A 17,645-nucleotide genomic window follows, 5' to 3' on the forward strand; every position below is an offset into this window, starting at 1 on the left:
GCATTGGCTTCATCGTTTGAGACTGGAGTTTGCCGCTTGGGAATGACACGCGTGAAGGGGGGGCTGCAGGCTGGAATCAATCCCCAACCAACTGCTTCATGGGCTCGCAATTAACCATTAGGCCAAGACTGTGTCCACATCAAGCGGCAACCTCCGGTCTAAAAATATGAGTCGATGCGGAAGTGTTAAAAGCTGCAGTTCATCAAGGATCCGCTTGAGGCTGGCTCCGGAAGTACCGGAAGTCACATACACATGAATGGGGAAAAGACGATCTTTGCAGCGTTAATAAACATGTTTACAGCCTGGTACAAAAGACGAGTGTAGTCTGAATAGCTCATTTCTCGATGTCCTCTCACTGTGAGGGGGGTGAATTTTTATCTAATTCGGCAATTTCGAAGATATTGAGATTACTAGTCTTCCAATGAGAGACACAGCTGCCTGTGGGAACACTGCAGCTGTTGGCTAGGAGGCTCAAAGCCCGCCTCTTTACGTCACACTGGCTCCACAGAAGCAATATGGCTGCTGCTGCCGATTGGCTTCAAAACAGCGTTCAGAAACAGATGGGTGACGTCACGGATACTACGTCCATATTTTTTACAGTCTATGGTCCAAATAGTGGTGTCCCTTTTTGAAGTTTTATTTTTTGGGCTTTTTACACCTTTATTTAAATTGGAGAGGACAGTAGATGAAGCAGGAAACTGGGCGGAGGTGGGGGAATGACAAATATTGGTGTCCTTATTAGAATTAGAGTAGATTGGCGGATGAGTTTGTGGTTTTATTTGCAGCTGGCTCGCTTTTTAAGCTACTTTCCAGCTTGATTGTTCAACTTTGTAAAAGCAGTCTGGGATACGAGTTGAATGTCTTGATATGTGATCAAATCAGAAGCTTTAAGACAGAATCTAGATTTGCGTCGTCACTTGTGACAGTCTGTGTGGGCGTTTCCGGGTGTGTGCTCCATGTATGAGAAGGGAACCTCTGGACTTTATCCTGATTATGCTCCTAAAGAGTCTTGGTCCATTTTTTTGGCTCTGAGATCAAATGTGAAAATTTAAAAGTGCAGGAGAAACAGCTGTTGTTGCAAATGTAACACTACTCTGACGACGACTTTGGAGTATTTGGAAAAGCTGCTCGAATTCTGGAAAGAGAGCAGGACTGACGCCGCTTATAATGCCTCTGGTAGTTTCTGGGATCAGTTTTTAACTCAGTGAGGAATAAATAAAAGTGAATGTTCCAGATTAAAACTGGACGATTCAGTATGCATGGAAGACAAATAGTGACCTTTGAGATACTGTTAGGTAAGAACATCTTACGTCTGCCTCAGTTGAAGTGAAAGAAGTTGGTGATAATTACACTGATGATCTTATTTGATCAAACATCTTATTTTGAATATTTCATGTTATATTTTTGGGGCATTTCCATCTCTTTTAATTGGGACAGCTGAAGAGAGACAGGAAATGTGGGGAGCAGAGAGTGGGGGAAGACATGCAGCATTTGGTGAAGGCTGGGAGTCGAACCTGCAACCGCTGCGGCGAGGACTACAGCATCTGTATATGGGGCGTGCTTAAACCTCTAGGCCACCAGTGCTTCACTTGCATCTTATTTAAGTGTCTTTTTAAGACGTATAATAAGACACAACTACTTCCTCAAACTGGAGCGCCAATCCATGGCAACGTCTTGAGAAAATTGATGCAGGAACGTCGTGCTTAGTTAAAGCTGCTGTGAGGAACTTTTAGCTTGTATTGATTCTGGCGCCCCCTTGTGGACAAAGTGATGCCTCTTATCTCTTGTCCTGTACGTGCAAAATAATTGTCTTCAGACAATAACCTCATCCTGTTGTCTTTTAACATTTAGACTCGTCTTACAATGTGATTATTTGCAATGAAAACTGCCAAAAAAGGGTGTTTCTAAAGCGAGATGTCAATCATCTGTTCTGACACCTACCCCCTCAGAGCAGTTTTAGACATTAAAATGACAACAGAGAAGGTATCAGTGTTGTTGTAGATGGTCTTGTTGGCTTTTGAGGGTCATAAAGAGGCATCAGGATCAGTTTCAGTCTGTTTCTCAGCCAGTTAAAAACTCCTCATAGTGCCTTTAAGCTATGATAGGGCAGCTGTTCATCGGGGGGCGGGCTTTAGCAAACATTCAGTTTCTCTATGTTCCAAAATTTGGCACAACACGGGGTCAAACACTTGATCCAAAAAATGAAAACATTGATTGCCATTGTGTGATAACCAGGAGCTCTCCGAATGAACCTGGACGTCCTTGGCTGATTACATACGCTTAAAGTTCAGTTTTTAAAATCTGGATATCAATATTTAGTTTTCTGAAAGTGCAAGCAAGCAAGTACAAGGAGAGCAAAAAGCATGTAAGGCCAGATCAAATCTTTTTTTTTTTTTCTTCTATTTCTTTTTTCATAAATCTTAAAAGCACAGAGTTAAAAAATATACTACAAAAATGTCTTAAAAACAGGAATATAAGCCGATTGATATTGCTGTAGCTTATTGATTATTATTAGTAATACATTTCCAAGCTGGTAGGTGAATGTGCAACGAAACACGACACAGACGGACGCACAGAGGACGAATGAAAAAATACAGAATTTATAACCTGAAGAGACAGTTATGGAAGATATTGTCCTTTTGTTTATAAGTGCTATAAACAACATCCTCACGTCCTCACTCGTCGTCGCTCTTGTCTGACTGATCCTGCAGAGAGAAAGAGATGAAGAGTGTGTGAGAGAGTGGGGAGTGTTTAGAGACAAACAAAGGCTGTGTGATTGTTTATTGTCTGTGGAGAGAGCATCAACAAGAGGCAGGGTAAGGCCACCACGAGATGAATACATCAGCACTCTGATATAAGACGGATCAGCATGTGAAAGAAGTGATGTCGCCGCCTTTTCCTCCATATAAACTTTAAAGAGAACATATTAGCTTGAATTTCAAACAACTAAATTGGCACTAATTGATGGGAGGGGAACTGATAGCAAGCTTGAGCGTCATCTGACTGAATCAAAGTGGCTTGAGATCCGATCATTAAGGCCGCATACAGAGGTAGTCTTGTATCCTTTTCTCCCTGCTGGTCTGGTAGTGTGTTCATTCACAGGCCACTGCTCGTCGTACCTAAAGTCTCTAAAAGTAGTATGGGAAATCAAGACTTCAGATATCAGGCACCTCTCCTTTGGAATCATCTACCAGTCAGAGTCCGGGTCCCATAAAATCTAGAATAGAATTTAAAATCCTTCTTCTGACCTACAAAGCTCTTAATGGTCAGACACCTTCATATCTTAAACAACTCATAGTGCCCTATTACCCCTCTAGAACACTACGCTCCCAACATGCAGGCTTGCTAGTTGTACCTAAAGTCTCTAAAAGTAGTATGGGAGGTAGAACCTTCAGTTATCAGGCACCTCTCCTTTGGAATCATCTACCAGTCAGGGACTAGGAGGCAGGCACCCTCTCTACTTTGAAGAGTAGGCTTCAAACTTTCCTTTTTGATAAAGCTTACAGTTAGAGCTGGATCAGGCTTGGACCAGCTCTTAGTTCTGCTGCTATATGCAAGCTAAAAAAGACGAAATCGACCTGTCCTTCCACCCACCGTTATGAGGAATGTAAGATCTATCTACGATAAGGTGGACGAGCTAACCAAGCACCAGAGTAGCATCATGCTAACAGAGCTTACACCGAACACGAACGCCACATTGATTGGATTTCACCTGCTGTGGGCGGACAGGATTCAGGAGAACAAGACTGAACTAACTGGTGAAGGCCAGCTCAGTCCTGGACCCTGTGGAGGAGGTGGCTGACAGGAGAATTTGTCTTTGATGAACATTTTTTTCTATATATATTCTTGTTGAAATTCTTGAACTGTACACATTTTAGTTTGCTGCTGTAACTCCATGAATTTCCCAGTTGTGGGACGAATAAAGGAGTATCTTATCTTATCTTATAGGCTTAGACTGCCTGGGGGACTGACAAACTGGGATCCTGTCTTTCCCTCTCTGCCTGTCATTCACTTTAACTCTCCCTGTCCCAGGGAGTCACTAAACATATACCTTTCTGGAGTCCCTGAGCTCCCTTGTCTCGTAGGTTCCTCCAGCGGCTACAACTACTACTATCCGTCTCACCACTATCATCTCTCTCTCTCTCTTCATCTCCCTCTATCCCTCTCTCCAACACGGTCTCATCAGATGTGTGTCTAACATGAGTCTGGTCCTGCTGGAGGTTTCTGCCTGTTAAAGGAAGTTTGTCCTTGCCACTGTAACTTGCTAAATGCTGCAAAGTGCTCTGCTCATGGTGGATTAAGATGAGATCAGACTGAGTCCTGTCTGTAAGATGGGACTGGATCTTATCCGGTCTTGATGTTGGGTTGTCTTTGTTAATAATAGAACATAGAGTACGGTCTAGACCTGCTCTGTTTGGACAGAGTCTTCAGATAAAGTTTGTTGTGATTTGGGGCTATATAAATAAAGACTGATTGACTGGAATAACCATGAAACTGTGCAGCACTGGGTTTTGATTCGTGTTTCTCTGAGCAGATTCAGTAGAGGCAGACTGATTGACAGCTGAGGGAATCACTAACTGTGAAGGTCTGATCTTGTCTGAGCTGTTAACCTCAGGCAACTAACAGGTCAGGATCACAGCTGACATGAAGACAAACACTGATCCTCTAACCTTACACATCACAGCTCCTCTCCTCTGTAGAATACTGACCTGTATCTACGAAGAGGAAAACCTTTTACAAGTTTAACCTCACCGTACAGCTCACTGGTGTTCAAAGTGACTTAAAAATGCATTTCTTGTTATTTTTTCTGTTTCAGAAAGGATTCAAAACAAAACCAGGTGAAGCTGTAAAATGCTGCTGGAGGCTGAGTTGGTGGGATTGTGCAGTTAAGAGATCACTCAGACAAATAAGTACGATGTAGGAAGTTGAGTTTTAGTCCCAGATGAATTGTTTAAAGACTTAAAGGCACATTGCACACAGATTTGTAAATTAATTTCCCTCATGTCAGCGTTCATAATCTCATTTAGAGAAGGTGACATTAACAGGCAAACATCAGAGACCAACTTTTCTCAGAGGAGAGTTATTTCGGTTGATGCAGTCGAGTGAAATGACCTACATTGTCATCCTGATCGTCGTCACTGTCGTCGTCACTGACCACCGGCTTGGCTTTCCCTCGGCTCTGCCTCTTCTTGCCTTTGTCACCGCTGCGTCCCTCTTTGCTCAGCTTGATCTTAACCCACACCGACTTGGCTGAAAACAAAAAAAAGGACAAGTAGGAGGGATTTAATATCTTACCGAACAAGCGTTATACAAAAGGACAATGCTCATGTCGTCTCCTGAAATGAACACTTGATTACATGAGGGGTCACCTCTTGGGTGTAACCAGACAGCAGCATTAAGTATTAAGATTTCACTCTTGTGTTTTCTTTATTTTCAATCAAAGAATACAATTATTTATGTGTACAAAACATTTATATTTCAATCTTAGACATCTAGAAAGATGGAAGATCTTTCTTGAGAAAAAAATTGTCACTTGTCTATTAAGAAAAATAATAATTTCAAGCTGTTTATATTTGAGGTTTGACTGTTGTATTTTATTTGAATTAATTAATTAATTAATTGTATTTTAATGTATTAATTTATTCTGTATACTTATTTGTTTATCTATTTTGTAATATCTATTTATTTATCTATATATTTTATTTATTTTAATGTATTCATTTTTTAATTTCTTAATGTATCTATTTATTCTTTATATGTATTTATCTTTTTATATATATATATATATATATATATATATATATATATATATATATATATATATATTAATTTGATTTATTTATGTATATTAATCTATTTCTATTTCTTATATTCATTTATTTATCTATGTATTTGCATTTATTTATTCTGTATTTTTATTCATCCTTTTGTCTTTATTTATTTATATTTATTTTTCTATTTTTCTATTTTCTATTTATCTATTCATCCATGTATTTATTAATTCATTTATATTTATTTATTTATTTATGGATCTCTGTATTTATTTATTTTTATTTACTTATTTATTTATCTATATATTTTTTTTCACACTTCATGTTAAGTGACTTTGAAGACTTAGAAAAGTGCTTTACAAGTCCTATCAATTATTATCATTATTACTTAATGCTTAATCCTTAAAAAACAACAATTCTTATTATTTACATACCGAATGATCAATAAACATAAAACAACAAAAAGACAGAGGTGCAGAAATGCTAAAATTAGGATTTTGAGAGCAGTTTATGTAACAGTGTTTGGAAAAGACACTGCTGGACTGTTTATTCCCCCCAAAATCTAATGTTTCAATGTGTGTGAAGATAAAAAGCACTTTGTAAAGCACTACATTTACATTTTCATCCCGGACTCCTCATGTAGTTTGTTTCTTCTCATCACAGGATGTTTGTAAAATTCAAATGAAACAACATGAAGTGTGTGTGTTTTGTTTCTGTGTGAATGTCCTAGAGGTGGGTTTGTCATACCCTCTGACTCTGACTCATCATCGTCATCCTCGTCCTCATCGCTGTCCTCATCGCTGTCTTCCTCTTTGGCAATCTTCTGCCTGGCGCTCTTGAACACAGACTGAAGGACGATGGAGTCCTCGTATATCTGCAGGGGAGTAAAAAACAGACAGATAGCGTAAACAGCCTGAGTGAGAGGGGCCTGTGGGACTGAAGAGGCTGTGAGCAGAGTTGATTACAGAGGAGAGATTTACGTTAACGGAGGGACGAATGGGAGAGGAGTAAATCTGTTGGGTGCAGACTACAGTGAGTGGTATTCAAGACTTGCAGAGTAAAATTCAGTCTTTGTCCTTTAAAAGCCACGAAAGAGTGCTTTGACCTGAGAAACTGAGGTAAGCAAGTGTCTCGGCTGAGGACACTTGAGCGTTCAGACAGCAGGATCTAGGCTTGAACCCACCCTTCCAATTGGGAGACAACTACTTCTACTGTTGAGCCGCAGCAGCCCTTTAAGAGAAACCTCAATTTAACATGGGATCATTCAGACCTGGGATCCCTCGAGGTTGAAGGTCTGAGCGTTGTGACAAAGCAGCATCACATCCTTCTCCAGGTCTCCAACACTTCTGTATTTATGGCTCCTCACGCGCTCCTGGTGGAAAAAGAAAAAACATCAGTGAGGGACAACAACCTGGTTTTCATTTCAATCACAACAAACTGAAGACTCTGTCCAAACAGAGCAGGTCTAGACCGTACTCTATGTTCTATTATTAACAAAGACCCAACATCAAGACAGGAGAAGATCCAGTCCCATCTTACAGACAGGACTCAGTCTGATCTCATCTTAATCCACCATGAGCAGAGCACTTTGCAGCATTTAGCAAGTTACAGTGGCAAGGACAAACTTCCTTTAACAGGCAGAAACCTCCAGCAGGACCAGACTCATGTTAGACACACATCTGCTGAGACCACATCAAATCTTTCTTCGTAGCATACGTTCTCAAACTTATAAATGGTGTGAAATGAAGTCATCATTTCTCATGAATCTGATTATTCTCTTGACTTATCTCTTGATTGATCAATCTGTGTACTTTCAGAAATGAAATAACTCCTTCCAGTGTTCCAGACCAATAAACTAAAAATTAATTTAATAGAGAAAAACAGCCAAAACTAAGATTTGAGAAGCTGGGGCGAACAGAAATAAATATCTTTAGTTTGTTCATTTAAAAAACAGTTCATCTTTAAGTGTTGACACAGCATGCAAAGATTGTGCTGATTGATTGCATTTCTGTCTCAGACACAGCAATCTGTATATGTGAAGCAGTAAAGGGACATTTATTTTTTAGCTTCTGCATCAATTTGTGCAAAGAATGACCCTGAAACTCTTTCAATCAGCTACATCATTTTCACTATCTTGTCACACATTGTCAGTTTTACATACCTTGATTTTTTTGAAGTCCACAGGTTTTCTGATGAGCTCATAATACTCTGGGAGCTCCTTCCTGGATGGTAGCTGCACAAAGACCTCACTCAGCTGTCTCCCTGACCTGTGACATAAAAGGATTTCACATCAGTGTACCCAACATCTCCACGAGCTCATCATCTCAAAGGTTTTGTGTCCAGTTTTTCAACACTCTGGGTTTGAAATTCTTAAATATTGCCCACTAGAATTGGCAAATTGTTGAAAAAAAAGGAGTAACATTTTTATTTCTTTTATTTTTATTTATTTAAAGCTGCTGTTGGTAGGAATGGTGTAAAAAATGTTACTTTTTTTCTGCTTGGTTTGGAGAAAAGGTCATAATACCAATCGGTACTCATCTGTAAGCGAAGTAATTTGAGATTATGGCGAAACCCCTTTTCAATGTCTTCATATCAAGCAATGTTATTATTCCCCTCGTTCCCGTTATGATGGACCAATCAGAGCTACTCCATGACCCTCTGTCCTGATTGGTCGAGTAGCGGCCCCAATACATTGCCCTGATTAGCTGGAAAGCCACTACTTCCTGATAGAACGCGCACAACAATCTTTTGTGGGCGGGTTTACGGGAGCAGAGAGGGGAGGGGTAGTGTTGACATTCGAAATCTCTCTCCGAACTGATGTTTATATCACGACTACCAAGAGCAGCTTTAACCAGGAAAACCACATTCGGATTAAAAATCTATTTTAGAGGGCGCTGTTGGCCTAGTGGTCCAAGCGCCTGCCCCATATACAGAGGCTATAGTCCTTGTGGCAGAGGTGGCAGAGGTGGCAGAGGTGGCAGAGGTGGCAGAGGTGGCAGAGGTGGCAGAGGTGGCAGAGGTCGCAGAGGTTGCAGGTTCGATTCCTGCCTCAACCATTTACTGCATGTCCTCCCCCACTCTCTACTCCGCTTATTTCCTCTCGCAATAATATAACTTACAAAGAAAAGAATCTCGGCAGCAGCACGTTCCAACATAGTTACAAACAACACAGAATTCTAAAAGATGACAACACATCAAAAGTCATCAGCCAAAGCATCTACAAGCTGATGCATCTTCCCCAAATACCTTCAGTCTGCTTTTAAAAACATTTAAAGAGATAAGCTCACTCTAAATATGGTTTGTCTTCATTCAGATCTACAGCAGAAAAGTGATTCCATACTGCAGAAGAGTGTAAACAAAAACAAAGTTTTGCTGCGTCATGGAAAGTCTGTGCTGTTCATTTTATCGACATTAAATTAATGAGAGGTTTGAAGCGCCTTTCTGTCTCAGTGTGGACTAATGTGGACGGGCTTTAAGAGGACGACTAATCAATGGCACTGCAGCACAGTTAACAAAGTTGGGTTTGGACCATTGAAGGTTTACTGATTATACACAAAGTCAAAGTAACATGGAATAAAAAAAACTTGAGTCATTTCTTTATTTACAGTCACCCCAAGGCGTTCCTTTGGAGTATTGATTGATATTTGGTTGGCGTTGTTATAATATGAATAATGAAGCAAAATCAATAATCAAGTGTTGATGCTTGGGGCCAGTCTGACTGTGTTAGTGAGATAAACAATGAGCAGCTAAGACCGAGGAAAGAGCGGCAATAAGGGAAAGTACAGAGGAAATAAAAAGTGACAATGAAGGAGTTCTTATGACAACCTGATGTATAAAACAGAACTCTGGAGATTTGGGACGCATAGAGGCAGAGGAGGCTTAGAGCTACGAGGAGGAGAGCTGGGATAAGGAGACGGAGGTTCATGGAGAGGAGATAGAAGTAGAGCTATATTGAAAATTCTGTTATCACAATAAAATATTTTATATCAGTCGATAACGATAATTATCACCATAAATATCAAATCGTTATTTCATCTAAATTTAAAGGCAGATTGTTGGTCCTGAGTGAAAGTTAAAGAAACCAGAAAGTTTGTTGGCTTGTATCTGGGATTTCGTTTTTTATCAATTTTTTTCTGGATTTTTATCGAACATTTTTTATATTTATATCGAGAAAAATTATATCACGATAATTAACATACTCGAATTATCGCACTCCTAGATTAAAATCGTTATTGAATTATCGCCTACCCCTAGATTGAATCGTTATTGAATTATCGCCTACCCCTAGATTGAATCGTTATTGAATTATCGCCTACCCCTAGATTGAATCGTTATTGAATTATTGCCTACCCCTAGATTGAATCGTTATCGAATTATTGCCTACCCCTAGATCGAATCGTTATTGAATTATCGCCTACCCCTAGATCGAATCGTTATCGAATTATTGCCTACCCCTAGATTGAATCGTTATCGAATTATTGCCTACCCCTAGATTGAATCGTTATTGAATTATTGCCTACCCCTAGATTGAATTATTATTGAATTATCGCCTACCCCTAGATCGAATCGTTATTGAATTATCGCCTACCCCTAGATCGAATCGTTATTGAATTATCGCCTACCCCTAGATCGAATCGTTATTGAATTATTGCCTACCCCTAGATTGAATCGTTATTGAATTATCGCCTACCCCTAGATCGAATCGTTATTGAATTATCGCCTACCCCTAGATTGAATTATTATTGAATTATCGCCTACCCCTAGATTGAATCGTTATCGAATTATCGCCTACCCCTAGATTGAATCGTTATCGAATTATTGCCTACCCCTAGATTGAATCGTTATCAAATTATCGCCTACCCCTAGATAGAATCGTTATCGAATTATCGCCTACCCCTAGATTGAATCGTTATCGAATTATCGCCTACCCCTAGATTGAATCGTTATCGAATTATTGCCTACCCCTAGATTGAATCGTTATCAAATTATCGCCTACCCCTAGATAGAATCGTTATCAAATTATCGCTCACCCCTAGATAGAATCGTTATTGAATTATCACCTACCCCTAGATTGAATCGTTATTGAATTATCGCCCACCCCAGATTAAAATCTTTATTGAATTATTGCCTAACCCTAGATTGAATCGTTATCGAATTATCGCCCACCCCTAGATCGAATCGTTATTGAATTATCACCTACCCCTAGATCGAATCATTATTGAATTATTGCCTACCCCTAGATTGAATTGTTATTGAATTATCGCCTACCCCTAGATTGAATAGTTATTGAATTATCGCCTACCCCTAGATTGAATCGTTATCGAATTATCGCCTACCCCTAGATTGAATCGTTATCGAATTATTGCCTACCCCTAGATTGAATTGTTATTGAATTATCGCCTACCCCTAGATTGAATCATTATTGAATTATTGCCTACCCCTAGATTGAATCGTTATAGAATTATCGCCTACCCCTAGATTGAATCGTTATCGAATTATCGCCCACCCCTAGATTGAATCGTTATTGAATTATCGCCTACCCCTAGATTGAATCGTTATCGAATTATTGCCTACCCCTAGATTGAATCGTTATTGAATTATCGCCCTTCCCCAGATTGAAGCCGTGTCTCTCCTCTCTCATCATGGGCAATGTGAGATCTCTGGCTAATAAGATGGACGAGCTAACAGGACTAGCCGGGAGTCAGACGGAGTTTCAGGAATGTAGCATGGTGTGCTTCACGGAAACGTGGCTGCATCTGGATATTCGCGACCACAACGTCTCCATTGACGGCTTCCAGACTGTCCGGGCAGACCGGGATAGCAGGGAGAGTGCTGTGGGCCTCCGACCATATTATCTGCACAGGGAGATCTCACATGTCATACTGGTAGCTGTTTACATCCCCCCTCTGCCAACTTGACTACAGCGTCCAACGTTCTCAAAGCTGCCATAGCCGGACTCCAGACAGACCACCAGAGTGCCCTCTTCCTGATAACCGGGGGATCCAACCATGTATTTGTTTTCTACATAGCTTATTATTGTATTTGTACAACTTATTTTGTATAGATCAACTGTAATGACTGAACTCCCCCCCCCCTGGGATAAATAAAGTATTTCTGGTTCTGATTCTGAACCCTGAGCTGTCACAGGGTTTATTTTCAACACTACAATAAGAGTTGTTATGGTCATGTAAGTTTTCTCGAGCTGTGTTATAATATGTTTTCCCGTGGGACATCCTGCTGCCAGTCGAAGGCCGACAAGTCGAAAGAAGCAGAGTTTGTTTCACAGGTTGGACCTCCACATTGTGTTAACAAAGTAAACACGCTCCATGCTGAATCCATTCCAAGGATTCCCAAGGACCGTACGAGGCTCGCAACTTCCCAAATGAGCCCGCTATATTGAGGAGCCGAGATATCAAGCTATCCATGATTCCTTCTTCCTTCCTCCTGCTATGTGGATAAAGATTAAGATAAATATTGACAGAACTCACTTCAACTGCAATCCTGCCCAGACTCATTTCCAAGGAGTTGAAGAATGTGCGGAGACTAGCAAGCAGAGTTTAATCAAATTTTTAAAACCAACCTTGTAAACAGTTTGACGCTCATGTCCGTGATGCTAATTGCTGCTCATCAGCATCGCTTTCCCCGCAAATGTTTTTAAAGCAGGCACGAACGCCTCTGCAATGCTGAGCGATCCCCCTCAGCCACAGCTTACATTCTGCAAACATTCAAACCCTCACTGTTGTGTTCAGAGAATTTATTAACATCGACTCCAGAGAGCGTTTAGTGCTTAATAGTTTATCTAAAGATTGGTTTGCTGCCTCTCCTGGCCTCAAGGTGTGGACCTTCCATCACTTAATCAGCACCAGAGGAGCAGAGGAAGATGTTTTTGTCCAGAAAAAAAACGCTCACCTTCTGAGATAAGCTGTGTGAGGAGAGTAAATAAAAAAAGTTTCTGTACAGTTTTGTGTTTCTCTGAGAAAATGAGGGAAGACACTAAAAGTTGAAACTTAACCACAAGTTTTTTGATAGCTTACTCAACAACATAGCTGAGAAAAGATCAAACTTTCTGGTAAAAAGTGGAACGATTTGGAGGAGATAAATATTGATGAAAGTCTCACAAAAGATATCGAAGCTTCTTACACTGTAATGAGGTATCAAAGCGATCAAAGAAAGAGGAATCGATTGAGAAGTTCACAAAATAACAAAGTTTATCAGAGTTATTGCTGATTCATTTTCTGCTTTTTTCCGAAGATGTCGATTTTCAGTAACGCGAAAGCAAGCAAGGAGGGCAAAAGGGCCAACACTGCAAGCACGAGAAAACAATATCAACAAGTAAGAATATCTCCCTCTAAAAAGACGTGACTATTTCAGCAATGCATGAAAATATAAAGTTATTAAGCCCACAAATAAAAACAGATTTAAGTACGTCTCTTTTTCTGACAGCAGTGTTGTAGTCAAGTCACCAAAACTTGAGTCTCTGTCCAGTCTTCAGTGGACATGTCCGAGTCACCAAAGAAGAACCGCCACCTCCTCACACATCACTCCCCATCTCGCCGCCTCAGATCATCAGATGCCAACCTCCTGTCCCCCTATCACCAAGTCCAAGCACCGCACCTTGGGGGGACAGAGCCTTTGCCATCGCTGGCCCAACTCTCTGAAACTCTCTCCCTCCACACGTCCGCAACTCTGACTCTCTTCAATCATTTAAAAACCCCCTCAAGACCTTCCTGTTCAAAAAAAGGCTACAACACCTGACCTCAACCCCCGCCCAACCCCTGTCTTTGTTCTGTTTTATTCACCTGTTTTATGTATTGGTGGACTGCTGCTTCTCTCAAACTATTCACTCTGTGGACCTGGACTGACTCTGTGGAATGCTTTGGATGTAAAGAGAACACACTCAATGTGTCGACATGAGTCCAAGGCCAAGACGGCTAGCTAAAGCATCTGTTGTGCTTTTCTGGGTGCAACATGTTGCCCTGCTCTTGCTTGCATTTCCTGGAAAATATTTGAAAGCACATCATGAATTGTGATGTCCTGGCAGGAAGAGTTGCAGAAGAGGAAGGCACATGAACTTTGGAGCCATTGCTTGAAATTGAATAAACGATCAAGGCCTTTTAGTGCAAAGATAGCAAAAACCGGAGGACAGTCTTTATCTTAGGAGGACAGTCTTTGTCAATATTCCAGTATGAGTCCAGGTACAAGCTTGAAACAGTGAGATACCAGGATAACTCCAGATATTTTCACTCTTATATATACTGTAATTGCATTCATCTGGAGAGTAGAGAGTGGGGGAAGATATGCGACATGAGTCTGGTCCTGCTGGAGGTTTCTGCCTGTTAAAGGAAGTTTGTCCTTGTCACTGTAACTTGCTAAATGCTGCAAAGTGCTCTGCTCATGGTGGATTAAGATGAGGTCAGACTGAGTCCTGTCTGTAAGATGGGACTGGATCTTATGCTGTCTTGATGTTGGGTCTTTGTTGATAATAGAACATAGAGTACAGTCTAGACCTGCTCTGTTTGAAATAGAGTCCTTAGATAACATTTGTTGTGATTTGGTGCTTTATAAATAAAGATTGATTGATTGGCCAAGAGTTGTACCAGTGACCGCTGTGATGAGGACTACAGCCTTGTTTTATGGGGCAGCTTAGACTGCTAGGCCACTGGTGCCCTAATTGCATGCATCTTAAATTTGTTGTTTCCTAACAGGAAAAGGATACAAATAAGAGTTTTATCTTACCAAATGTACCATTGTACTCAAATTCAAATTCATCAATCATCAATTAGTCAATCAATCTTTATTTGTATAGCGCCAAATCACAGCGAACGTTATCTCAAGGTGCTTTTACAAACAGAGCAGGTCTAGACCGTACTCAAGACAGGATAAGATCCAGTCCCATCTTACAGACAGGGCTCAGTCTGATCTCATCTTAATCCAGCACGAGCAGAGCACTTTGCAGCATTTAGCAAGTTACAGTGGCAAGGACAAACTTCCTTTAACAGGCAGAAACCTCCAGCAGGACCAGACTCATGTTAGACACACATCTGCTGAGGCTGAGTTGGGGTTGGACAGAGGGATAGAGGGAGATGAAGAGAGAGAGATGATAGTGATGAGACAAAACAATGAGGCTTGAGGTTGGACTACCCTGTAAAGGTTGGAGAGTTGGATTTTAACGTCTAAAAGACTCAGATATTCAGTCAACGATCACGCATGGTGGCTCTGAGATCTGCATGTGCTGCAAGCTTAGATCCACTGTGCAGACGGGGCTGAAACCACAGAAGTGAATGTTATATTCAAATGGGATTTTACATTTTTGATGTATGAAGTGTGAGTCCTTTCAGCCGTGCGTTATGGTAACATGGACCTCTGGGAACAGACTAAACTGTTGACTTGCATGAAAACCGCTGGAATGAACAGAAATGTGATCATGAGGTTTTTGGACTGAGCCGGGTTTTCCTCTGACGGTCTCTGTGGTCGGACTGTAAAATAACTGATGGTTTCAAAACAGCATCCACATCTGTGCTTGATCATCAAAGGGATCAGGTTCTTCCTACTACAGATCTCTTCACGGTTATACCTTGAACCGGTTTTTGGGAGAAATGGAGGCTTTACTTGTGTTTGACTTTACAGTTTTGAGGGGGTTTTTTTTAATGGGGGTATTAGAAATCCTCCTGGAGTAGAGATCCAGATTCTGTCCCAGTCTAGTTCAGATAGAGGAGCCAGAGGTTTGATTGAGATGCTCTGGGATGAAGAACCATCAACGGGGAGAGGAAAGAATTTGACTTTGGAAAGGCAGGTTGCTCTTTCCTGGAAGAGCTCCGACACGGTAGAGCGCCAGTGCATAGTTTAGTAGCAGGAACACAAACGCACATGTTCCTTCAAGCACGGGTACATATCACAGAGACGGACACACGCATGCTCCAGGTTTTACACTTAGGCAAAACAGAAAAACATACAGCAGGAATAAACAGGAAGACACGCACTGACTCTGAAGGGGGTTTGATGTAAAGAACACAAAGACTGAAGGATGTTTTCTTCACAGCTCTGTTTAAAGAGTGTTCCAGGGAGAGATCAGGGCTTTTCATTCGCACAGCCTCAAATAACAGTGTTATGAAAATGCACCAAAATAACTTCACAACAAGCTCATGAGAGAGGTTATTAACGCTTTTATCCTTCGAGGAGAATTTTTCCATCAGTTTCAGCACAAATATGTTCCTACCTGAGATTCTAAAATAGGCTGATGTACTCTCGATATTACCCAACAGAGGACTCAGGTTGACCTTATGAGAGCCGTAATCAAAACATGATCCTCCTGCAGGCTGCCACTGGGGATTATTTTCACATCATGATCCTTTATTCTTCAACAACACACAACCACATAACCAAGGCTTTCTTTTTCTGTGTCAGCATGTTGGATGTGGGTTCATGATGTCTTAGCCTTTCACTACACTTTGATTAAAAGGAGGTAAAAGCGTTCAGAGCAGGGGAAGTGTGTGTTATGTCGTATGTTGTAGTCAAGACCACATTAACCGAGACCAAGACATGAACGAGAGAAGACCATGACATTTAGGGCTCAAGACCAAGTCTTGACCAAGACAAAGGCAGGGCAAGACCGAGACAATATATATCAATGAAAAATCATCATGAGAGTTAACAAAATAAAAGACTTCAAACAAGGTTTGGTTTTGTCTTTGTTGCCTTTCTTTTGACACACTGTGAGAGCCTTTTGACTTCTTAAAGGTGACATATCACGCTTTTTTCATCAATATATATTGGTCTAAGAGGTCCCCAAAACATGTCTTTAAAGTTAATGCTCAAAAAAACACTTTGAAATCAGATTTCGGCATGCCTGAAAAACCCTCTTCTTCAGCAGTCCTCAGAACAGTCTGTTTTCCCTCTGACCACGCCCCCTCAGGAAGTGGATGTGGCCTCAGCTCTCCGGCACGTTGATCTAATGTTTACATGTTGGCTGAATATACACGGCTGCTAGCAGACCGCGCTACTTCAACCCTCTGAATCTGATCCTGACGGAGAGGCGCCTGCAGCAGGACCTCTCTGAACGATTGGTCACAGATTTAGTGTTTCTTGTTGTTTTATTTATCAGTATGTCGACGTGTGTCTTGGTACACAGCTACAACATGTAGCTATGTGGCTATGCTAACTAGCGCTAGCACTTATCCATGAAAAATAAAAATCATCCCCTAGATCTTCAAATCTGCAGACGTGGGGAGTAAAACCAACCTCTGCCAGAAAGGCAGCAGGACCTTTCTGAAGGATTGGTCACAGATTTAGTGTTTCTTGTTGTTTTATTTGTCAGTATGTCGAAATTGTGTTTTATTTACTGTTTGTTATTTAAACTCTGTTTGTTTTTAATGTTGTAAGGTGACCTTGAGTGCCAAGAAAGGCGCCTATAAATAAAATGCATTATTATTATTATTACTGGCTAGTCATGATACAGCAGCAGTTCATACCAACGTTCTGTCATTTCTTGTTATCAGACCATTGATTAAAAATGCAGCTCTGATCACATTTACTGTCTGTTTACCACTTTTGCATCGGTACTGTCTAAATGATTGTCTTCACACTGAGAGAGGAAGCAGAGAAGTTTCGGTTGTGACTCCTCGTAAGGACGTATCATTAGACTGTGGAGGTCAGACAGAGGGAACACATCAGTACTTTGTCATGTTGGAAATTAAACCCAACATGAATCAAGCAAGCTCAATGACCTGTTGGATTGCAACAGAAAGAGATTCATCTTCAGATGAAAATCTAATTATGTCAGGTGTGGTGCCTATTCAAAGGCTCTGCCCCCATGGAAAAACAATCTAATGAATCAGAGCTCAGAATACGAGACAAACAATGAACATGTTGTCTCCC

General features: G+C 40.8%; 1 protein-coding gene across 3 annotated transcripts in view; it reads right to left on the bottom strand.

The window, feature by feature from the left end:
- Positions 1-2,482: 2,482 nt before the first annotated feature.
- The window catches only part of smarca2 (SWI/SNF related, matrix associated, actin dependent regulator of chromatin, subfamily a, member 2), a 188,152-nt gene continuing 172,989 nt past the window's right edge, over positions 2,483-17,645 (bottom strand). For 2 of the 3 annotated variants that reach the window (XM_034692458.1, XM_034692461.1), the window contains 5 exons: positions 7,933-8,038; positions 7,042-7,143; positions 6,519-6,645; positions 5,117-5,250; positions 2,483-2,705 (listed from right to left, as the gene is read on the bottom strand). In XM_034692458.1, the coding sequence (XP_034548349.1) occupies positions 2,676-2,705; positions 5,117-5,250; positions 6,519-6,645; positions 7,042-7,143; positions 7,933-8,038 (499 nt within the window). In that variant the 3' untranslated portion in view covers positions 2,483-2,675. The remainder of the gene's footprint in view (positions 2,706-5,116; positions 5,251-6,518; positions 6,646-7,041; positions 7,144-7,932; positions 8,039-17,645) is intronic. The other variant, XM_034692460.1, reaches the window with a different exon arrangement.

The sequence above is a fragment of the Notolabrus celidotus genome, chromosome 9, assembly GCF_009762535.1.
Source record: "Notolabrus celidotus isolate fNotCel1 chromosome 9, fNotCel1.pri, whole genome shotgun sequence".
Taxonomy (NCBI): domain Eukaryota; kingdom Metazoa; phylum Chordata; class Actinopteri; order Labriformes; family Labridae; genus Notolabrus; species Notolabrus celidotus.